Source organism: Equus asinus, chromosome 8 (genome assembly GCF_041296235.1).
Source record: "Equus asinus isolate D_3611 breed Donkey chromosome 8, EquAss-T2T_v2, whole genome shotgun sequence".
Taxonomy (NCBI): Eukaryota; Metazoa; Chordata; class Mammalia; order Perissodactyla; family Equidae; genus Equus; species Equus asinus.
This window is the reverse complement of record NC_091797.1, coordinates 29474151-29499506: the sequence shown is the minus strand read 5'-3', so window position 1 is coordinate 29499506 and position 25356 is coordinate 29474151. Positions and strand designations below refer to the sequence as shown.

The window sequence follows — 25356 nt, the reverse complement described above, 5'->3', positions numbered from 1 at the left end:
TGTATTCTTACTGCTTGTATGCCCCAGACTGAGAACATTACCTGGCACATAGAAGGTGCTTAATAAATCTTTGCTGAATGGAATAAACCAGTGACCAAAATACAGTATTTTTCTTTTCTCCTTTTTATTTGGTTTCTCACAATCGTATACTGGGACTATATGACAGAGGGCAGAGGAATGACGACAACAACAAAAATGTATCATTTGGCCCACGGACTGCTGATCATGCAAACGTATATCTGGACCAATCAAGGCTAAACTAGGGAGAGCATAGCTACCTCCCAGAGACCTTCAGCTGGTTGGATGGGGCACCTGCAACAAGTCACAGTATGACAGCTGGACCTGACTAGGAGTCCTCTCTCATTCGGGAGGGGAAGGAGAGTATCTGTAGTTGTTACTTGTTTAGGGAATGCTCCCACTTCCACGGAGGATTCCATAGTACAGAGTGAGGTCATTCCAGAGTTGACATGGGGGTGGGGCCACCCAGGAATTTAGAACTGGAAGAGAGTTTTTCTCATAGTACCTGGTCTATAAACTACACATCTGGGAGCTTTTGACAGTCATGGTTCTCTTCAGCAGAGACGGAAGACCACTGCGAAGACCTAAAGACCACAAACACAGAAGGAAATCTACAAGTATTTTCAGTCCTTGGTTCCAGCTGTTCCTGAAGCCCAAACAAATGCCCATCTTGGAAGTCTGTGTAACATAGCAATATCCTTTAAATACCCCTTGCCCCTTTAGCATTATCTAGTTTGAAGTGAGTTTGCTATTTGCAATGTAACAAACCCAGATTAATTCAAAATTGTACAGTGTGTTCAAGGGATAGAGTCTGCACATCTGGTGCAAAGTCTGTTAGAAGAGGCAGAAGAGGAGCCAGCCCCATGGACGAGTGGTTAAGTTCCCGCGCTCCGCTTCAGCGGCCCAGGGTTTCGCCGGTTCAGATCCTGGATGCAGGCATGGCACCACTCATCAAGCCATGCTGAAGTGGCATCCCACATGCCACAACTAGAAGGAACCACAACTAAAAATATACAACTAAGTACCGGGGGGCTTTGGGGAGAAAAAGCAGGAAAAAGAATAAAAGAAGATTGGCAACAGTTGTTACCTCAGGTACCAATTTTGAAAAAAAAAAGGCAGAAGTGCTGGAAAGGTAAATTAAAACAACTCAGGCCGAGAAATCCCACTTTTGGGTATATATTTATCCAAAACAACTGAATGCAGAGTCTCAAAGAGATATTTGCTATCCATGTTCACAGCAGCATTATTCACAATAGCCAAAAGGCAGAAGCAACCCAAGTGTCTACCAGCGGATGAACGGATAAACTAAATACAGTATATGCATACAATGGAATATTATTAAAAAGGAAAATCTACCTCATCCTAAAATGGGGATGAACACTGAGGACCTTATGCTAACTGAAATAAGCTGGCAGAAAGACAAATAATGTCAAATTCCACTTATATGAGGTATCTGGAGTAGTCAAATTCATAGAAACAGAAAGTAAAATGATGATGGACAGGGACTGAAGGAATGGGGAAATGGAGAGTTATTGTTTAATGGGTATAGTTTCAGTCTTGCAAGATGAAAAATTTCTGGAGATTGGTTGCACAACATGCTTAACACTACTGAACCGTACAATTAAAAATGGTTAAGATGGTAAATTTTATGTTATGTGTACTTTACCACAGTTTTTAAAAAATTTAATTAGAGGGGGGCCAATATGCTTCATTAAGAAATCTGGACTTACTCCTCAAAGCAAGAAGAGCATCTAAAGGTTTTTTAAAAGAAAAAAAACAATTTTATTGAAGTATAATTTACATTATATAAAATTCATCCATTTCAATTGTACAATTCAAAGATTCTTCCTAAAGTTACCAAGTTGTAAAACCATCACCATGTTCAGGGACATTTTCATCATCCCAGTAATGTCCTACTCCCCATAACGTGTAAATATGTTACATTACATGGCAAAGGGGAATTAAAGCTGCTAATCACTTAGCTGAAAATAGAGAAATTATCCAGGTGAACTCAGTGTAACCCCTTAAGGGTGGAAGACCAAACTGACAGAACCAGAGACAGCAGCGTGAGAAGGACTTGCAAGACATGCTGGCTTTGAAGATGGAGAAATGAGGCCATAAGTCAAGGAATGCGTGTAGCTCCTAGAAGCAGGAAAAGGCAAGGAAATGGATTCTCCAGCATGAACACATCCTGATAGCACCTAGCTTTTAGCCCAGAGACACACATTTTGGACTTCTTATAAATTGGGGTTTTTTTAAACCATTGAGTATGTGGTACTTTATTACAGCAGCAAAAAGCCAATACAATGGCTATTCATTCTATTATTTGTTCTATTTTACTGTATATTTGAAAATGTTCATTGTAAAAGGAAAAACACTATGAATACAAGGGCAGACTAAGGATTACAATTTAAAAGGTGCTGTTTTCTGCTGAGTCATTTCCTTCATAACGCTGCTTTCAAGAATTCAATTATCCATTAAAGATGCATACTTAGAAATAACTCCCACTTTTCTTGCCCCCCGAATTTAATTGTTATGAATACTTCCCGAAAAAGGTAAACGATCACTAGGATCAGTGCTAACAAAATTTTTGAAGATAGCAGAACACTGGCCTAGAAGAGACATGAAAATGTATGGTACACAAAAATTCCCAGAATGATGAACAGAAAACGTGATTCAGACAAAGCTATCTTCATAAACAAAACGTTTGTGGTTTATTGTTGTTCATGAAACTTTCTTTGGGACATAATTTAAAGTAGCAGTTACGAAATGATCAGGTAAATCTATAATTAAGTAAGGTTTTCAAAAGCGTGTTTACCTAACAGGGAACTGACAATAAGCCAGCAGTGGTCAAATGTATCTCATCCTACAGCCTAGTCAGAGAGCTATTTTCTAAAATATACTAGGAACTTTGGGGGGTTTTTTATTTTTAAAAAAGGAGAAAGTGCCAAAAAGCTAAATTGTAAACCAACATTCCATTTTCAAATCTAGCTGTTGTTACTGCATACAGAGAAAAATGCACCGGCTTTGAAAAGAAATACCACACACCTTTTACACGTATCTTTGATTAAAATGCTCCACATGGGTCTAATATGTCTTGCCTTTGCGATTTCCTCACGGTGTGCTACAGGGGCCAGCTTCAAAGCCTTTCCAATTCATCTCCCCTAAAGAACGATGCTGACCATACCATCTTTGGAAATATTACAAAAGTAAACTTCAGCACACTTCACCTCTAAAAATGCACACCAGGGTACACATCTAAGAGAGAATCTAAGGCCTATGTTATCACTCGTAGTCTCTCCTCTAAGAACAAAAGGGTAAATAAATCTTGGCCAAGTTCTACGTAATAAGATGAACAAAACCAATGCAATGTTATCACCACTACCAGTAATGCCACACGGCCTAAATGCCAACTTTACTCATTCTGCAGCCAACCCATCTCCAAATACACTGTGGCTATATTTGGCTGCTCCCTGGTACATGTGAGATAGGTACCTTTAAAAAGCTACACACTTACAGCTAGGAGACTAAATTAAATTAGATGGAACTTGGAGAAAGAATATGATAAAGGCAGACTTTATGAGAGCTAACAGACCTGAGTGGACCAGGCCTCTTTTTCTTTTACAAACTAATAAAATGATACTATAAGTATGTCAGAGACTGCTGCCGGTTTTTAGTAGTAGCTTATCACTGAGAACAAACAAAGAAGACAATATTTAAAGAATATTTCCTCTAAAAGCCCTGTGACACTTGGAAACAATCTTACATACTCTGTTAATATTTTCATGTTCTGGGAAACCAGCTACAGATGACAAGCAGTCAGGTTTAGACAGCTCATCCAACTATGGCATTTCTTATACATTACAGAAGAAAAGGATTTTCTAAAATAGCTACTTTGCATGACACTGCATAATTATCACCAGTTAAACTACAAAAAAAGTCATAAAACCACCCAAAGAAACATGAAAAAAACACTACCAAATTTGGTTTATGAGGAAATAATACAAACTGAGGAAAAAAATTCTTCTATAGCTTTTTCTGATTTGTCCTAAAAACAAGTGGTGTCTCAAAGAGAGAAAAAGAGCAAACATCCCAAAATAATGGAAACAGTGAAGGAGTTTATGTATTACAAGCTTCACAAAGGTCAAGAAGATCCCTCTCTCCAGCACCTTTTCTTTCGATCCTCTGTGGATGAGGGTAAGGCAAATACACTTAGTTCCACACTAGTAAGATATACTAAAAACTAACCAAAAATTTGCTTCATTCACCATAAAATCCTTCATGACTCTAATTTAATAAGTTCTATTTAAAAATTAGCACTACCTTTAACAAAAGGTTGCCAACTAATAAATGAAGAAAGAACAGAATTAGAAAATTACCTTTTTGCAACCACTTATGCGATAAACAAACCACTCAGGCAAGGATCATCAACGGATACTAAATCACTTGGGAGAAAGACTGCTAGGGAAAAGGATATTCTCACAGTCTCTCACAGATTACTCATTAATTACAAAGGAGAAAAATAGGTGAACACTATTTTAAGCAAATACTCATATTCAGCATAATAATGGGACAAACTAACAGAATACGCCTCCTGACATATGATAAAACAGAAGACACAGAATCATCTGTGTATTATTTCTAACAAAAAAATGTTTAACCTGAATCTAATTGTGAGGAAACAATCAGACTAACCAAAAATAAAGGGCACTCTGGAGGACAAATGGCCTGGACTATTAAAAAATGTCAATGTCAGAAAACACCCAAATGACAAAGGTGAAGAAACTGTTGCAGATTAAAGACGACTAAAGAGACATGACAACCAAATGTAACAGAAGACGCTTGAGAAGATCTTGGATTTAAAAAAGTTATAAAGGGCATTTGGGGAACAAATAGAAAAATCTAGATATGGACTGTATACTGGATAACACTAGTGCTTTCACGCTAAATTCCTTGGGAGTGACCATGATAATGCAGTTATGTAAGATAATGCCCTTGTTCTTAGGAGACATTTCCTTCAGGGCTAAAGGGTGAAATATCATGATGTCTGCAATTTATCTCAAGCGGTTGGGGGGCGGAATGTATAAAATCCATAGAGAGAACTCTGATACACTGCTGGTGGGAATGTAAAATAGTAGTCAATTTGGAAGAATTTGGCCGTTTCTTGAAAAGTTAAACATAACTTTACCATACAAAACAGCAATCCACTCCTAGGTATCTACCCAAAAGAAATTAAAACACATCCACACACAGTCTTACAAGCAAATGTTCATAGCAGTTTTATTCATAATAGCCAAAAAGTACAAACAACCCACATGTCCATCAACTAGAAAATGGACAAACAAAATGTGGTATATCCATACAACAGAATATACTCAGCAATAAACATGAATGAAACACTATACATGCTAAACCATGGATAACCTCATAAATATTATGCCAAGTGAAAAAAGCCAGATACAAAAAACCACAAATTACATGATTCCAATGACATAAAAAGTGAAGAAAAGGCAACTATTCAGAGACAGAAAAAAGACTACTGGCTGCCTGAAGTTGGAGATGAGAATGGGAATTAACTGTAGAGAAATCTACTGGAGTGATGAAAATATTAAACAATTGGATTGCAGTAATGGTTCTTAGCTCTGGAAACTTATGAAAAATCATTCAATTATCCAGTTTAAATGGATTAATTTATTACTGTAAATCATTCTTCAATAAAAGTGCTTAAAAAATAAAGCAAATATAATAAAATAGAAATTATACAGGTATTCATTGTGTTAAGTCTTTCAACTCTTCTAGTTTTGAAATTCTTCAAAATAAAAAATTAGGGGACAGATGAAAATGAACTCTGCAACACACACACACACACTCCAAAATTAGTGTTTCTAACTGCAGGTTACCTAAAGGAGGTAAAGGACACAGCACAACTCAGATTTAGGATTAAATAAAAGCATTGGAACGTAGGGACAAATTTTATCTGATTAACAATTTTTTTCTACTTAGGTATTGTTTTTTCCTAATTACACAAGTAATGTATGTTCATCGTAGAAAATTTAGGAATTAAAGCAGAAAAGAAAGAAGAAGAATTAAAGTATAAAAAGGAAAATAAAACCCAACTGTAATCTCATAGCCAGAGATAACCATTTATAATTTCTTTATTCTACAGGTAAAAGGAGATCCATTTCCGGGAGGGAAAGGTATCTATACATAACATCATCACAACTTGATCAATTATTCAGTTGGCATAGCAAAATTTTATATCGTATCCAAACACATAAATCATAAGAATGAAAAGGCAGAATAAAAAATTTTAGATGGAAATCCAATGCTTCCTTTCAGCTTCCAATGAAAAACTGCATGCATTAGCCTCAGGTCTCTCCCAAAACCCTCCTAAAATACAGGTGTGATGCTACAGACTAAATGAATGTTTGTGCTCACCCCCGACCCCCCAAACTCATATGCTGAAATCCTAACCCTGCATGTGATGGTATCAGGAGGTGGGGCCTTTGGGAGGTGATTAGGCCACAAGGGTGGAGCTCTCCTGAAAGGGATTACTGCCCTTATAAAAGAAACACGCCCCCACCCCCACCCCCAGCCCTGCCTCCTGGAGCTCCCTCACCCCTTCCATCACATGGGGTTACAGCAAGAGGTCAGCCATCTCTGAATCAGGAATGGAACCCTCATGGAATATCACATTTGTCGGCAACTTGATCTTTGACATCCTAGCTTCCAAATTTGCGAGAAACAAATTTCTGTTGTTCATAAGACACACAGTCTATGGTATTTTTGTTATAGCAGCCAGAATGAACTAAGACAAATGGGGGGGTAAAAGTCATAAATTCACAAGGACAAAGTGAACAAGTGGAGGCAACATTTGGGGCCCTGGAAAGTAGACAGACAAGTGCTAAATGACTTAGCTGACCTGAGAAAGCTGACTCCTCCTCAGCCAGCAGTGAGGAAAAGGAGAGAAGCAACCTGCCTTAAAATGAAGATCCCCAAAAGGTTCAGGAATTAATGGCACCACATACCCTACAAGTGAGGTGAAGACAGGGATAAAAACAGGAGAGGTTATGCATTTGCCTAAACCTAACAGTCAGACTTCAGATCCCCTAATATAGTCTAAACACCACATAGCCTAGGGACTGCTCCACCCTGAAGGAAATGGGTGGGGCTGCTAAGCCCTCAGTTAACAAACCCTACAATCAGGACCACAGCTTCCAATCTACTTTTTGTGTCCTCTTAAATAGGAGCAGATAGCCAAGAACCACCAAATATTTAAGGTAAAGCATCTAATATGAAAGAAAAAGACTAAAGCAAGCAAACAGAAAAGGCAACTTGAAGAAAACAACAAGGAGATCTCCCAGAAAACAGAGCAAAATTTTTGTTAAAAGGTGAAAAGAGAAAAGATAGAGGACCAGACCAGAAGGTCCACTATCTGAAAAATAGGAGATCTAAGACAAGAGAACAGAGAAAGTGAAGGGGAGGAAATCAAAAGATTAATTCAAGAAATTTTCCAAGAGAGAGGACAGTTTCCAGACTGGAAGAGCTCTCCAAAGCTGAGCAGAGTGTATGAAAAGACATGCTGAAACGCATCACCACCACATTTCAAGACACTGGAGACACAGACAGTTACCAAAAGCTTCCAGAAAGGGAAAAAACAGATTCATTCAAAGAACAAAGAATCAGAACAGCATCACATTTTAACATCTTCACTGAAAAACAGAAGACAAAGGAGCAGTGCCTTCAAAATTCCGAAAAAAATATTCCAACATTAAAATTGCTACCTAACCAAACCCGGAGTATATCAACCAAGCATTAGAGTAAAATACAGTTTCAGAATACAAAAGTCTCAAATTTGATCTCCTTTGCACTCTCAGGAAGTTTAAAAAAATGGGGTCCAGGAAACAGAGGTTCCAACAAAGGGGGGGAAAGTGTGAAAGAAATCCCCAGGGTACCCAGGGTAAGAGCTGTGCAGCAGACCTAGCACTCACCCAGTCCAGATCAGAGGAGGTCAAACACTCTGGATAAAAAGATAAAACTGATAGAACACCTAAAGTGTCTGAACCTACTAAGAGATTCATAGTTGGTAAGGAGTTTGAGGATAACTCGGTAAAAAACATGTAAGAGACTGAGCAAACCAAAAATCAAGACGATTATTACCCTTGGGGCAGCAAAAGACTGCAGAAAAGGAAAATAAATCCAAGTACGGTAGTCCCCCCGATCTGTGGAGGATACAATCCAAGATCCGCATGGGATGCCTAAAACCACAGATAATAAAGCTTACAGATACTGTGTTTTTTCCTATACATGCAGACATACCTGTGATAAAGTGTAAGTTATAAATTAGGCATAATAAGAGATTAACAATGATAACTAATAATCGAACAATTATAACAAGATACTATAATAAAAGTTACCATAGATCTTAGCAACCTCAGCATATGATTTTTTTTCTTTTCTTACTAAGTCAGGAACTTTCACCTTTTCACTTAAAGGAAACCACTTTACAGTTTCTCTAAATCGGCAAGATCACTACTCTTGCACTTTGGCGCCATTATTAAGTAAAATAATAACTTGAACACAAGCACTGTGATACCACCATAGTTGATCTCCTAACGAGACAGCTATTAAGGAACTAACAGGCGGGTAGCGTGTACAGCATGGATACGCTGGACAAAGAGATGATTCACGACCCTGGTGGGACACAGCGGGACAGTACGAGATCTCATCATGCTACTCAGAACAACGCCCAATTTAAAACTTATGAATTGTTCATTTCTGGAATTTTCCATTTAATATTTTCAGACTGAGGTTGACTGCGGGTAACTGAAACCCTGGAAAGCAAAACCGTGGATAAGGGGGACTACTCTACACTAATGGCTCAAATGTCAATAAGCATTTAAAGACAAACACTGAAAACTGATTTAACCAAATTACAAATAATTAAAATGGGAGACAGGGTGAGTGAAACTAACAATTACCATGTGACAGCACAGTTCTGAATCTTTACACATATTAATTTATCCAATCCTCAGATAAAAACTGACACTGTCCTTATATATGATGAAAACAAGGCATAAAGAGGGTAAATATCTTGCCAAAGGTCACACAGATAGTAAATAGCATAAGTTTTGAACTTTGCTCTTCACCACACTGGCTCTCACAGAACAAAATCCCCATCTCCCTGTGGGAAGTCAACAGATAATGGTTAAAATTGAAAAAATCAATTGAGAAGTAAAAATCCAAAAATCAGTTGAAAGAACTGAAAAAGATTACCTCTGGAGAGTGAGATAAGGACAAGGGGGTCTAGAATCCGTGTTCCTTTTAACAAGCCTGTAGAACTACTTTACTCTTTAAACTACATGTGTTTATAACTTGGATAAAATGAAAATTAAATTATAAGAAAATATACTTCCCTTTCAAAACACTTTTTAAGTAAACATTAAAACTCTTATTCAACCCTAGAACACTGGACACACACAACAGAGGAAAAAGGGCAAAAACAAGCTCAAATATATATATAAGCATTTGACACATGATAAAGACAGCTTTTCAAATCATTGGGAGAAATGTGAATTTCTCAATAAATGGGAAAACTGACTAATCATCTGGAAAACATGTTAAATACTGGTCTCTCACCACAAAGCCAAATAAGCTTCAACTACATAAAAGATTTATATGTAAATTATGCAATCATAAAGAAAACTGAGGTGAATAATTATATCACAGTCAGATGGGGAAGCATGTCTAACCACGAAACCAAAAGCAGAAATCAGAAAGGAAAAGACTGCTCCATTCAACTTCATAAAAATTCTCAAAACAGTGCTACATAGTAAAAAACATTATAAACCAAGTTAAAAGATGAACTAGAGGAAAAGTAAGCATTTAATAAGAAGCTAATTTCCTTAATATGCAAACAGCTCATACAAATCAATAAGAAAAATAATCTAATAGAGGTAGAGAGGAAAACACACAAGTCACAAAAAAACAAATGGTTTCAATAAAGCTGGGGAAAAAATACAAATGGCCAATAAAGCTATGGAAAGAAGTTCTATCTCATTCATAATTAAAGCAACACAAATTAAAATGAATATATTATTGGGGGCTGGCCCAGTGGTATAGTAGTTAAGTTTGGCACACTCTGCTTTGGTGGCCCGGGTTCACGGGTTGGGATCCCAGGTGAGGACCTACACCACTCATCAAGCCAAGCTGTGGTGGTGACTCACATACAAAATAGAGGAAAGACTGGCACAAATGTTAGCTCAGGGCCAGTATTCCTCCAGAAAAAGAGGAAGACTGGCAACAGATGTTAGCTCAGGGGCAATCTCCCTCACCAAATAAATAAATAAAGTGAATACCTTTTTAACCCATTAGACCAGCAATAATGTAAAGACAAAGACCACTCTTGGGTTGATAAGTGTGGCAAAACAAGCACTCTTGTACCCTGGTAGTAAAGACGAAAATTGGTACAATACTTTTGGAGTGAATTTGATATTACCTACCAAAATCTAAATTGCCCATACACTCAGCCCCAGCAATTCTACTTCTAGGCCTGTATCCAGAAGAGTATGAAGACACTTGTACCAGAGCAGCTTTATAAAAGCAAATACCTGGAAACTGTCCATTCACCAGGAAGTGGTTAAATAAAATATGGTCAGCCACAATGGAATACCATGCAGCCATTAAAAAAAAAAAGATCATGTTCATAGCATACTGTGAAGTTAAACAAGTTAACCTGGGAACAGTAGGTATAGGACGATTCCATTTGTGTGTGTGCGTGTGTGTGTGTGTGTGTGTGTGTTTTTAAGTATGGGGGAGGGGATAAGACCTCTATACACAAGATGGTGCACCTACAGATCATGTTCTCCCAGTTAGAAAAAATCCTGACAACTTAAGTGGATGATGGATCTGAAATGGCCCAGCCTAAAGTCCATACTTAACAACATATCAAAGTTTGTTTTAATGTATAGTGGAAGAGACAATCTCCCAAGAATGCCTAACATTGAAGACCTAAAGACATCTATCAGGGACTACTTTCATGACTTTTAACTATCTATATAGATAAAAGGCCTCTTTCAGAAAAATGGTAGGAGAAGGGATTCAAACCTGCATGGAGAATGGAGAAAAGTATAATGAAAACTTTCCATTAGCATACCTAAGGACTCTGTGACCACTTTGATCAAATACATGCCTATAATGGTACAGAATGTCTCTGAAAGAATAGAATAATAGCCACTTCTGGACAGTGGGATGAGAGAAACACACGGATTTATGTACTATCTAAACTTCTCACAAGAAGCATGTATTATCTTTATTATTATATAGCCAAATAAAATTTTAAGAAGTTAAAACACAAATAGGAAACGGGAAAATCACGCAAAAAATACAACTTAACAAATATCAATTTTTAAAATGACAAAAACGCCGAAAAGCAAGGACATTTACAGCTATTAAAACGACATAGAGGGGCTGGCCCGGTGGCGCAATGGTTAAGTGTGCATGTTCCACTTCTCGGCGCGCCAGGGTTTGCCGGTTCAGATCCCGGGTGTGGACATGGCACCGCTTGGCAAGCCATGCTGCGGCAGGTGTCCCACATATAATGTAGAGAAAGATGGGCATGGATGTGAGCTCAGGGCCAGTCTTCCTCAGCAAAAAGAGGAGGATTGGCAGCAGATGTTAGCTCAGGGCTAATCTTCCTAAAAAAAAAAACAAAACAACACTACATAGAATAACACCTGGAAAGATACACAGGGGACTGATAGTGGTTAGTACCTCTGGCAAGAGATAGGAAGTCTAGAATTGGAAAATTACTTACTTTTCTTTTTTCTGTTGTTTTTTTTTTTGCGAGGAAGACTGGCCCTGAGCTAACATCTGTTGCCAATCTTTCTCGTTTTGCTTGAGGAAGATTGTCACTGAGCTAACATCTGTGCCAATTTTCCTCTATTTTATGTGGGATGCCACCACAGTGTGGCCCAATTAGCAGTGCTGGTCTGTGCCCATGATCCAAACCTGTGAACAGCAGGCTGCCAAAGTGGAGCACACGAATTTAACCACTACACCACCAGGCCGGCCCCAAGACTTACTTTTCATTGAAAAATCTTTGGTACTGTTTGAATAACTATTTTTTAAAAATATTGATGATTTTTTAATGTATATAGAATATTCAGCAGTAAAACAGAATGAACTTCTACATATGATACATGCTACGATGTGGATAATTATACCTTGAAAACATTATGCTAAGGGAAAGGAACCAGTCACGAAGGTATACTGCATGTCTACATTTATATGAAATATCCAGAAAAGGCAAGTCCAGAGAGACAGAAAACAGAACTGTGGTTGCCTGGAGCTGGGGGTGAGAGTGGGGACCGACCACCAACTGGCATAAATCCTACTGGAGTGACAGAAATGTTCTAAAACTGGATTGTGATGATGGCTGTACAAATCCATAAACTTACAAGAATCACTGAATTGTACATTTAAAATAGGTGAATTTTTTGATATATAAATTATACCTCAATAAAGTTGTAACATTTTAAAAACCAAAACAAGAAGCTACCACATAGCTGGAATTTGCATTAAAATACTGTTTTCTGGTGGGAAAAATGAAGAAAAAAAGGCAAAATACTAATGATTGTGAAATCAAGATGAGAGGTAGATAGGGTTCATTATAGTTTTTTTCCTAAATAAAAATGTTAAGTCTATAAAAAATAGCCAACGTGTGCACGCACCCACGCACACACACACAAATAAGGCTTCACCAGAAATCAAGGAAATGCAAATTAAAACAAGTAATGCCTTTCATCTATCAGATAAATCTACCCGGCAAAAATTAAAAATTTTAATTCCCAGAAAGCAGGCCTTCTAATGCCTAACTGTTAAGATTATTACTTAGCATACCCTTCATGGAGGCAATCCGGCAATGTTTATCAAGAACCTTCAAAAGAGCATACCTTTGACCTGGCAATTCCACTTCTAAGAATCTGTCCTAAATAAACACATGGGTTATATATCACAATTTTTTTTAAAAATTAAGAAAGAGAGAAAGAAGAAAATAATTAGGCAAGTGAACAGATATTTTTAACAGTGAAAAACAAAAAAATCAACAAATGGCTGCTTAAATAAGTTACAGAATACTCAAGTAATGGAATATTAGTAGATGAAAAACAGGGAAAGATATCCATAATGTTTAGTGAAAAAGTAGGCTATAAAGCAGTATGTATTATAGATATTCTAACTTACATTTAGCAAAATGCACATGAATATCTATAAATGCACATATATGAACACAAACTGACAGCAGTGATTAGCTTTGAGCAGTATTATAAGTGGCTTTATTGTCTCCCTTCAACATTTCTGATTTGCTGGGTTTCTGTGTTCAGTGTTATTATTTTTAGTCAGAAAAAAAGGATATTTCCATTTCCCAAAAAGGCAAACTTCCCTATGAAAAAAAGAGACAAAGGGCATATTCAGCCAATTCATAAGAGTACACAAATTAAAACAAGATCACATGTTTTATGAAACTGAAAAAGAAAACTTTTTAAATTATACTATGCTACATTGATGAGATATTAAAGAAATAGTTACTCACACAGTAGTGGCAGACATAAAAATTAGTCCAACCTTTATGGAGGAAACAATTTGGCAATTAAGTTTTAAGTGCATTAAAACCATGTTTATCTTTAGCCCAGCAATCTAATTTCTAGGAATAAATTTAAAGGAAATAATTAAAAATGCAAGCAAAGATTTAGCCACAAGGATGTTCAATATTGAGTTTATACTGACAAAAAACTGGAAACATATCCAACAAAAAGGGATTATTAAATTGTTCCACATCCACATAATGGAATACTGTGAAACCTTCAAAAGTAAAAGTGTAGAATCCTATTTATTAAGAATGGAGAAATGTTCATAAGCTATTGCTAAGTGAAAATAAATAATGTATGTACTGGTTGAAGAGCGACCCCCAAATTGATGTCCACCTAGAACCTCAAAATGCGACCTTATTTAGAAATAGAGTCTTTGCAGATGTAATTAGTTAAGATGAGGTCATACTAGATTAGGTTGGGCCCTAAATCCAACTGACTGGTGTCCTTCTAAAGAGGGGAAAATTTGGAGACATACACACAAGGAAGAAGACCACGTGATTACTGAGGCAGAGACTGGAGTGATGCAGCCACAAGCTAAGGAACACCAAGAAACCATCACAAACTAAGGACAGATAAGGAAGGATTCTTCCCTAGAACCTTCAGAGGGAGCACGGTCCTGCCGTGCTTGATTTCGGACTTCTGGCCTCCAGAACTATAAGAGAATAAATTTCTGCTTTAAGACACCCAGTTTGTGGTAATTTGTTAAGTAAAACACAGCAACCAGGAGCAGTCTCTAGTTCCAGGCTGCTCACATTTGAATCCTATTTCCACCACTTATTATCCATGTAACTTTAACTAAGTTATTAACCTTACCTAGTCTCTTTTCCTTTTCTGTAAAATGAGGGTAACAGTACTTATTTCCTAGAATTACTGTACTAAATTATATAATAAATGTAATCACTTAAAACAGTACCTGGAATATAGTAAATACTCCATTTTTGTAGAGCAAACACAGGTGTGTACACACACACACTACAGTTTAGAAAAATATAGATCAAAAGGTTAAAACTGTTTATCTCTGGGTCCTGTGAGTATGGCTTATCTCTGTTTTCTTTTTGCTTACTAGTACTTTCTAGCATATCTGCAATAAGATGTATGTCATAATACTGTTTATGTCATAACACGTTATTTTCTTAATTTTAAAAAATTTAAAAGGCAGTGGTTCCCAGTTACAGTTGTATGTAAACCCCATCCCTCAGCTAGTGATTTCCACTCTCTCAAACTTGTTATTAAATATTGTATTAAAAAAATTCAAAAGCAAAATTTGAGAAAATAAGTGCCAACCAGAAAGCACTTGAGCAGCACATCATGTATCATTCAATCCATCATTAGCAGGCTGCTGCTCCACAACAGGCTGTGAGTCACTGACCTCGAGCACAATAATTCAAGTGTGAAACCTTGGAAACATTTTATAGACCAGAGGCTCAAACATTTCAAGAAAACACAACTGTTCATTTTTTAGAGTGAGTCTTTTAAAATCCAGTACATAGTAAATTCAATGGGGCTGGGTTCCATATTTGGAATAAACTGCTCCTCCTCCCAAGACATACATTAACTTTGGCAAATCATTAGAAAACCACTTACAAAATCAATTACCTTTCCAACAAGTGAAAAATGCATTAGTTTCATCTGCACAAGGTGATTTAATAAGAGTTAAACCTCTTCAGTGAGTTTTAGTCTTGTGTTCCAGGTCCCTAAAAAACTCAACTTATAAAATGTGTTCTCTGACACTATAAGTAAAATATAAGTATGTAAATTCAGATGAGCTCACTACAAGATAGTTTACTTAACACATTTTACTCAACACAGCAAAACCAAGTTTTAATAATTATATGTAATTACTGGATGAAAGTCTGTTGCTTAATACAGTGAAGGAATTCTACTATACTTGCAGAGACCAAATACACCACTGCATTGTTAATTAAAAGAAATATACTGAGCCAGCCCTGACAGCCCAGAGATTAAAGTTCAATGCGCTCCACTTCAGCAGCCCAAGTTCGGTTCCCAGGCGCAAACCACACCACTGGTCTGAAAGTAGCCATGCTGTGGCAGTGGTTCCCATAGAAGAACCAGAAGAACTTACAACTATACATAACTATATACTGGGGCTTTGCAGGGGGGAGAGGTGGGGAGGGCAGAGGAAGAAAAAAGGAGGAAGATTGGTAACAGATGTTAGCTTAGGGTGACTCTTCCCCTGCAAACACAAACACAAACACACAAACACACACACACACACAATTTGATCAGCCTATCCAAGTACCTTGACAACTAATTCAGTTTCCACTGAAGCAAAGAAGGAGGTACAAGGGCCATGGTACCCACTACTCTAGTAATAATTCTAACTAGATAATTATTCAAATTGGAATACCACTGCTGTAAAAACATTTTATATATATATATATATAATTTTATATATTTACACACACGTGCATAGAAAATTCTCTACGTATATGCGTGTACATGCATATGTGTGCATATACATATGCATACAAAATTTTATAGGCATAGAAATTTCCCAAAAGGCAAAGAAGAAATAGTAGTGGCTGTATCTGGAAAGGAGAGGGGATTTTTCCTTTTCACTTTTAGTCCAGAGGCTGCAAATTAGTGGCCCAAGGACCACATCCTACCTACATATGTGCTTTATTTGGCCCCCACAGTGTTTTAAAAATATTTAAATTAGTTGCCAATGCTTGAAAATCAGGAAATTTCCCATAAAAATCTGAATTTCTGGCTTCTCTTGAAAAAACAGAAAAATCTAAGAACACTGGGCCCCCATTCCATCACAGAAATATTTTATTTAAGGTAAATATCAGACATCTTTATAAAAAGCAAGCGCTTTCCAGCTCATACACACACTTCGACTGTTCATGTTCCCCATTTGGCACCTATAGGCATTTTAGTTAGCAACCGTTTTTTAGGCCCTTCTAAACTATTTGAACTTACTATATACATTACTTTTTAAAGTTTTTCCTCAATGAAACACACTGGCAAAGATCCAGGAGAACTTTAGAGAACTTACAAAATATTTTCCTCCATTCACATCTAAGTAACTGTTACCTAACTTTTCTGAATAAGAAATTGATTATAAAGGATATTCAGTACAAGGAAATATGCCTGGAAAAGGTAGGTATATAAGGTGGGGCCAATCTTTAGAGGGCTCAAATTGCTTCCAGAAACAATATTCTTGTTGTTACTTAAATCTTAATTTGCTTTTCATGTTATGTATGGAACGATCAGCAGCATTTAAATCTCATGTCCAAATTTAAACTTACAAACAAAAGGGCCTGAAAAGGAGCTGAGTTTGTAGGACTTGTTTCTTCTAACAGCACTAGACTTCAAGATGTCCATAAAAATGAAGTCTTTACTCCCATCTACCTTCATGTATTACTTCCACAAATATTTACTGATCACCTACTATGTACAAAGCATTGCGTCAGATGCTTAGGGATAAACAAAGGCCCTTAGAGGTGCATTTTCCTCTCCAGGGTGTGTACTGTATATGACAAATGTTATTAAGGCAAGAGTGGAGTTTGGAAAAGACAGGATTAGCAAGAACAGTGATTAGTGTCCCAATTTCAAAAAAACAATAGGATTTCATAAGGCATAGAGAGGAAAGAACAGAACTCTAGGTAGAAGAAAAAAGTTTAAAATCAGGAAAGCAAAAGTATACGTGGGAAACGAGCAGCAGACCCGTCTGAACAGGGCAGAGAGAAGCAGGATATCCAGCACAAAGATGTGCTGGAAAGGTAGAGGCAGATAAGTGGGATCAATCTTTGGAAGGCCCTGAATGACAACCTAGAGCTCTCTGCTCTTTATCTGGTATGCAACAAGGCATTGTTAATGGTGTCTGAGAAAAGAAGGGCCCAGATCAAAGGTGTGATTTAGAAAGACTGATCTCGTGGTGGCACGTCCACAAAATGGACTAGAAGGAAGACAGCCAGGTGTAGAAAACTAATTTGGAGACTATTCCTACGTTACCATGTTAAAGTGGTAACATTATCTACAAACTAAGGTGGTGGCAGGGAGAATGGAAAAAAAAGACAGTTGGGAGGTGCACTGCAGAGTGGAAATGCACTAGGTTTTGGCACATAATGTGGGGTATCCAGGAAAGACAGGGCATTGGAAATAGCTCAGTTCAAGCCTAGTGTCTGAGAGACCATTGAGCTATTAACAGAACAGGAAAAAGCCAGAAAGAAAAGCTAGCTGGGGGCAGGGATAAGGATAAACTGAACTTTTAAACACATTTAGTTTTGGACATCAGCAGAACATCCATAAGTTTTTTCCCCCCATCAGAAGACTTTGCACTTTTCTGGTCCAATTTTTAGTGATGGCCAAAGAGAGTATATATTTAATAAAAGTAAAGGATATATTTAATGCAGAGTCAATGAGAAGCCAGTCCCAGAGCATATAACATGACAAAAATTAAGCTCCAGAAAATGAAGCTGGACTCCTACTGTATATCATATAAAAAAATTAATTCAAAATGGATCAGTAACCTAAATATAAGAAATCAAACTATAAAACTCCTAGAAGAAAACAGAGAGGTTAATCTTCACAACCTTTGATTTGCAATGGATTATTAGATATAACATCAAAAGCACAAGCAACAACAAAAAGTTAGATAAATTGAATCTCATAAAAATTAAAAACATTGTGCATCAAAGAACATTATCAAGAAAATGAAAAGATAATCTATAGAATGGGAGAAAATATATGCAAACCACACATCTGATAAGAGTCTAGTATCCAGAATACACAAAGAACTCTTACAAATAGACAACAAAAAGACAAACAATCCAATTAAAAAACAGGCAAAGGACTTGAATAGACATTTCTCCAAAGAAAATATACAACTGGCCAAGAAGCACATAGAAAGACATTCAATATCATTAGTAATTAGACAAATGCAAATCAAAATCACAACGAGGTACCACTTCATACCCACTGCTAGGGGAAATGTAAAATGATTCAGTCACTGTGGAAAACAGTTTCGTGGTTCCTCCAAAAGTTAAACATAGAATTACCATATGACCCAACAATTCAATTCCTACATATATATCCAAAAGACCTGAAAACAGGTACTCAAACAAGTACATGTACACTCATGTTTGTAGCAGCACCATTCACAATAGCCAAAAGGCGAAAACAGGTCAAATGTCCACCAACGGATGAATGGCAAATTGCGGTACATATATGTATACACTAGAATATTAATCAGCCAAAAAAGGAATGTAGCACTGATACATGCTCTACAACATGCATGAACCCTGAAAGAAGCCAGACACAAAAAGACAAATATTGTATGATTCCATTTATATGAAATATCTAGGATAGGTACATCCATAAGGAAAGAACTCAGACTGGTGGCTGCCAGAGGCTGGAGCCAGAGGGGAAGGGGGAGCAACTGCCTAACGGGTGCGGGGTTTCCTTTTGGGGTGATGAAAATGTCTTGGCTAGACAGAGGTAGTGGTTGCACAACATTAGGAATACACTAAATGCCACTGAATTGTTCACTTGATCATGGTTTAATTTTATGTCAATTTCATTCAATTTCTTAAAAATCAACAATATTCCAAACCAAAAATAAAAATAAGCTCCATGTGTTGTCACTCCTGATCCCATTAACCATATACTAGCCAAGCCACTCAGATGGCTCTGCTCCACTTGCTCCTTCCTGGTTTCACTCAGGAAACATCCTCTAGCTATAATACACTCATTTTCCATCAATTCAGATCCCCCAATCATTTCAAAACTTCTAGGAAAGCAACTTGTCATAGCAGGCACTCAATCTTTGTGAATCACTGGTTCTATTTAATTTAGTCCATTCTTACCTGTACTGAAATTTCACTTAGTTAATTCAGTATTAACATAGGAAAGTTTCCTTCTTATTATTCCAAAACTTTTCTCTGATAGTTTCAGGCATGTTCTTTTCCTATTAGAGAGCAAATTATGACAGTCTATCTTCTGCTTTTGTATTACATTACCTGCTAGGAATCCATCCCAAATACATTTGTTTAAATACTTTCTGGTTAATAGTTTTTGCTGTTATGTGCTAGATTTTGTGTGTTGGGGCGTGGGACGATAAGAGGTGGTAAAGAAACCACCTCCACCCACCCTGGCTATACTGGGGATTAGTTCTGACTTGATCTACGATCAGAAATGCAAGTCCCACAGCAAAAGGATAGTAAAAAGACTTCCTGTGGGACAGCAATGTATTTTTTACTGTGTTCCTTTTAAAACTAAAATAATCTGGATGCTGTATTTGTAAACTATTTAATATCATACCCAGAGTCCCAACTTGTGTGTGTCAATCAAAAAAGACCAAAGAAAGAGGAAAAGAAGAATATTCTAAGCAAGAACTCCTAACCTTCTTAAAAATGGAATAAAGTGCACAACACTCTATCACTGAGTGTTATGCAACACTTCCCTACTCTTCCTACAACTGCCGCTTGGAACACATTTTTTAAGGAAATCAGTATTAATATCATGTTTTATTTCTCATAAAGGGACTTTTCCTAGCTTCACACATACAAACCAGAGAGTGGATCAGAAACTCATTTAGCATACAGGTGACTGAGAAATGGATTAAGACGAGGCAGGGGAGACACTGAGATCAGATAAGATGCACAACCGATTTTCAGATCTAGATTCTGATTCACTTCATTGCATAGTGGTTATACCTTTATTTTACCCAGTAGGGTGCCTCTGACAATGTTGAGAAAGTCAATAGGATATTTTACAAAAATGTTTTTCCCAAGTTTCTTTTCTAGAAAACATCTGTTCCATCTACCATGGACAAGTGGAGTGTTCCAAAAAACACACACTGCTTCCTGAAGATACCTGGAGGCAACCTAGGATGTTGCAACAGAAAACTGCAAAGCACTAGCCTAATTATTCCTTAGGAAGGAGAGAAATAGCCAATGTTGTCTATATGCCACTTAAAGATATTTTCCTTATACCTATACTGAGACATAAGGCCAGTACTAACTCCCACCTTAATACCCTCTAAAAACCTAGAAGTGTTATCTGCCTCTTGTCACAAACACTGAAGAACTCACTTTGAAAACTTAACAGAGACAAATGACTTTGAGGGCCAAAGTGAATTTAAAATCTTATGTAACACTGAACTGTACACTTAAAATTGGTTCAAATGGTAAATTTTACGTTATGTATATTTTATTACAATCTTGTTGGTTTCCCCTGAAAAAAAATATATAAATCTAACAGGCTGTATTAAAGAATGAGAAGCCATGAAATTGAATTTGTTTAAATTATAAGTGGTTGACAATTTTTAGCGATTTGAATTATTAGAAGCTGTCTGACCTCTTCAGGAAGGTAGTTATTAGATATTCTCCATCTCCAAGGAGGACATAAGCAAATGAAAAAAGCTTGAATTGTAGTAAGAGATTTAGTTTTGACATAATTCTAACTAGAAAAGTAATTAACCACTATAAAAAGGTATCATGGCAAATCTCTGCCCTCAGGGAAGGGAAGGGTTATATGCAATGCTGCAGGAAAAACTGGAATGAACTACAGAATTTCCTAAGCCACTTTTCAGTTTTAGAATTCCAAGTTCTATATTCACAGCCCAATAGTGCCTCTGGGAGACATTTCACCTATAGAAAGTTATATTAGACCACAAGTCATTTCAGTCTGGCTTTGAATACTGGGTCTTTTCACCACACTATTTATTCATTTTGGGTATTCAGGAACTGAAAATTGACTACTTTTGTGAAGAAGCTATTCCACCACTCCAGCAGCATGGCTGCCAGCTCAGGTATAAACACTACAAAAAAATGCTTAAACTGAAACAATACTTGGCTCTAAATTAAACACATAGAAATGTCTACATAATGCACACCCAACCTAAGACTAAAAATAAGTAAATAAACAAATCTGTGTTTACAGAGTAGATAATTTACAAGGCCAAAACATTCAATTTAGTCAGTTTTTCAATAGCTTCTTAAAAAGTTGTTTGTTATCAACAATAAAAAATAACTTCTTACTTTTGAAAACAAAGGCATAGTTTTTCCAACTCAGGTTTCATTTCAGAAGACTCACGGCCTTCATTTGAAAATAATGATTTGTAATTTTGCACATTATTTTTTAATAGTCATCAGACAACTGAATGGTGGTTATTTATTACAACCCAAAGCCAGCACTTATGAAGGCATAGGAAGGTTAATCATCTCAAATTCAACAGGTTAACCAGAGCAATTTGAGAGAGATTTTGCCAACCTGTATCAGGACTATCTCAACAGTTTCCAAGGTTAGACATTAAATGACACTTTAAAACAATATATTTCTAGACTTTAGATACTTAAACAACACATAAATATTTTGACCAAGTATGCTTGTATTTTTTAAACTAGATTTTATTAATTATGTTGCATATTGGTTTAAAACAAAAAATCTAACAAGACGAATTTAGCAAGGTCAACACAGGAATCAGACTATAATACTGGATTATGGAGCTAACTGCTTTCATTAGAAAGAAAAGAATAACAAGCCTTACTTCCTCAGTTCACAAATGACTTTTCATTTTATAATCAAAGAAAACAACATGTCTTCTACAGTAAAAAAATACGGTAGTATAGCTTAAAGCTGAGTTATCACTTAACTGCCTGGATTCCTAAGAAGCAAGTGATTTCTAACTGCTTTAAAACCAGAATATATTTTTTAATGGTTCACTCTTTTGCTCAGAAATGTATCAAACCTTATTTCATAGAGAGAGAACATCTCATCAGAATACATGTCTTTGATCTTAATAATTTTTTATAAAAAAATAATTTTATAACGCAACTATAATTTTTAAGTTATTTATTCTTATCCACATTGGGCCTCATTTTAATGACACCTAAAAATAAACAATCTTAGATGTTAAACACACACACCTCAAAGCACATAAAATTCATTACACTGGTTTTTTAACCATAATCATTGTACTAATAAATACTAACTCTGAAGAACTAAAAACTTATTAGGGCAGGGTTTAAATGGTACAACTCACAAGGAGGTGGGGAGAAATAATGATCCTCCCCTACCAAACTGGCAGCAATGATATGCCAAGTTTCCTATGCTGAACTAGTGTAAACAAGGAAGAAAAAAGCTGAGGGTGGGAAGCAGGCAATCAATCAACCCTCCTCAAGATATAGCTTTACTTCTAAATTTGACCAGTATATACCTCTTCTCAGTGTTTTCAATACCTCCTGTCACCTTCTATTTAAACATCATAGGCTAGTGTTCAGAAAGCTACTATAGGCTGTAGTCCCTGTCTGAGATCATCCCGGACACAAAAGACGCAAGTGGAGATCACAAATGCTTCTTTAACTATAAAGACTATCTCCTGCATTCAATGCCTCAAAGAGTTTTCTAAACATCTAGAAATTCAATCCCACTCTTGGTATAACAATCAACTTTAAAGATAAAATAATAGGACCCACCAAAGATGCTGCACAGAAAAAAAAAACTCACATCACTTTTGGGGTGGCCACAGCTACAAGGCTCCCATTAGTAAGATAAGCATCATGCAAGACAGGACTAGATGAGGAAGGGGATAAAGGCTAGGCTCACAGCCTTTTTGGCTGGCATTGCCTGAGGCATCAGTGGACAGGGCATAAAGGGGAGGCTGGCTGCATAGTGATGCCAAGAGAAACAAGATTTCACACGTCAGGGGACTGAATGCCCAACAGAGAGAGCAAAGGGCACTCATCTCAGGCTTTCTGACCAAAGAAAGATGAGTTGTTTCACCTGAAATCCTTTCAAAGGAAGGCTAATGGTCTCCACTTTATCACTCACCTCGAGTGAACTCAACAACCCCTCTCAGAGAACAGGGGGAAGCCTTGCTTATCAAAAATAGCAAGCGCTACATCCAAAGCCAAGAAACACTCCTCCGGTCTAAGTGCCATGGTCTTCTGTCCCAATTCAGTCTTCTATAAGGAGACGCCGAGCCAAAAATACTCGGTTGCCGGTCTAAGTCAAGTTCTCCATTTTCCCAAACATCTACCAACCCAGCCTTCTTTCGGATAAGCCCCTCTCCATTCGGGCACTCGGGAGCCCAGAGCTCCAGACCCCTCGGAAAGTTCACTCTCCCAAAATAACCTCCTTTCCTTCACTCTTCCTAAGGGTTTTCCCAGACCCTGCCCCAGGTCTAGGACTCCCGGTCCTCCGGTAGATCCCACTTCGTCCCGGCACAACTTTTCGGAAAGTCATCTCTTACCGTACTCACTTGTCCTCCCCGCTAATAGTCTTCCCTTTTCCCTATCTATCCTGGAGTGGAGAGAGACTCACACATTTTCTCTTCTTCTCGGTTCCTAACTTACAAGTCTCGCCCGTGCCCCAGGTTCTTCCATAGCACCTGATTCTCTCCCGGAGTTGCCACTCATCCCTGTCATCCTCAGCCACTAACTCCAGCCCCCAAGCTTTTTTCCCACTCCCCAAATTCAGGTTTCCTGTGCTTTTTACTCTTAGCCAACATCACAGCCCTCTTGCTCCCAGGTCCACCCCTACGCTTCGATGCTCAAGTCTTGTCCCCTTTTCCCATGTTCCTCGGCCCCCAACTCTCCGCAGAACCTCAGGAACCCCTCCCCGGTCTCCCTTCCGCCTCTCCTACCCTCCGTAGCCCCCAACTCTCCTCGTGCGTCCTCTCTAAGCCCTGCTCAGTCCCCAAATTTCTCCCATGGCCCTGGGGGCTCCCCTACGCGCCCTCCCCGCCCCGGAAAGCCGGAGCCCCTCATGCCAGCCCCGCCCGCCCTGCTGCCGGGCTCGGGTGTCCCTTCCCTTCCCCTCGGGGCCCCGAGGCCGCTGCCAGCGTTGGCGCGGCCGGCTCACCAGTTGGTCATGTCCAGGAAGAAGGCGCAGCCGGCCGGGTTGAGCTGGAAGCCGAGCAGCCGCTGGAACTCGGAGATGAGCACGTCCTTGTCGGTGGTGCCCAGGCAGCTGAACTTCTGCATCAGCTCGGGGTCCAGGTCCACGTCCATGCCCTCCATGGCTGGGGCCGGACACCCGCTTCCCCGCCTCCTCACAACCGAGCCGCCGCCGCGCCGCCGGGCCCGGGGACCGGGAGGGGGCCCGCTGCTAGCTGGCGCCGCGACCCCGCTCCTCTGAGGTAGGCCCCGGGCCTCTCACCGCCTCATAGGGATAAACTCACTCAGCCACTCACTCACTCTCGCGCTCCCCCCCCTCCCACCCCCCCCAGCGCCGCCGCCTCCGCCGCCGCTGCCGCCGCCTCTCGTTTCTCCGCCGCCTCCGCCTCCTCCCGCGCCGCGCCCACTGCGCAAGCGCCGCCCGCCTCGACCCCGCCCCTTCCTCTCCCGGAGGCCCGCCCCTCAGTGGCGTCACAACCCCGTGACGTCCCCCGCGTGACCTCACCGCGGTGGAGCGAGGGGGCGGGAAGCGAGAAGGAGGAAAGGGACAGCTCGGCGGCGGCTGTGACTCCCCGCCTGACCGTCTCCTCGCCCCGCCCCCGCCTCACGGGGAGGAGTTAAAGCTCTGGGGTTGGGAAGAAGCTCGGGGAGTTAAGTCTAGGGCCACTCCACCGTTTTGCAGATGAGGGGGCTGAAGTCCGGGGAGGAGCAGAGACCGTAGTAAGGTTAAGTACCAAAGTGCGCGTAGGACCCAGTCCTCCCAGCCCAGGGTTTGCCCATCGCTCTGGAAAGGTTTCTTTGCTTAAGTTTCCAGAGCTCCTTTC

At 38.7% G+C, this 25356-nt stretch overlaps 1 protein-coding gene across 2 annotated transcripts in view; it reads right to left on the bottom strand.

Annotated features, from left to right (window-relative positions):
• Positions 1-24921, bottom strand: part of ILRUN (inflammation and lipid regulator with UBA-like and NBR1-like domains) — a 96047-nt gene extending 71126 nt beyond the window's left edge. The window contains exon 1 of one of the 2 annotated variants that reach the window (XM_014846280.3): positions 24498-24921. In XM_014846280.3, the coding sequence (XP_014701766.1) occupies positions 24498-24655 (158 nt within the window). In that variant the 5' untranslated portion in view covers positions 24656-24921. The remainder of the gene's footprint in view (positions 1-24497) is intronic. The other variant, XM_014846281.3, reaches the window with a different exon arrangement.
• Positions 24922-25356: the final 435 nt, after the last annotated feature.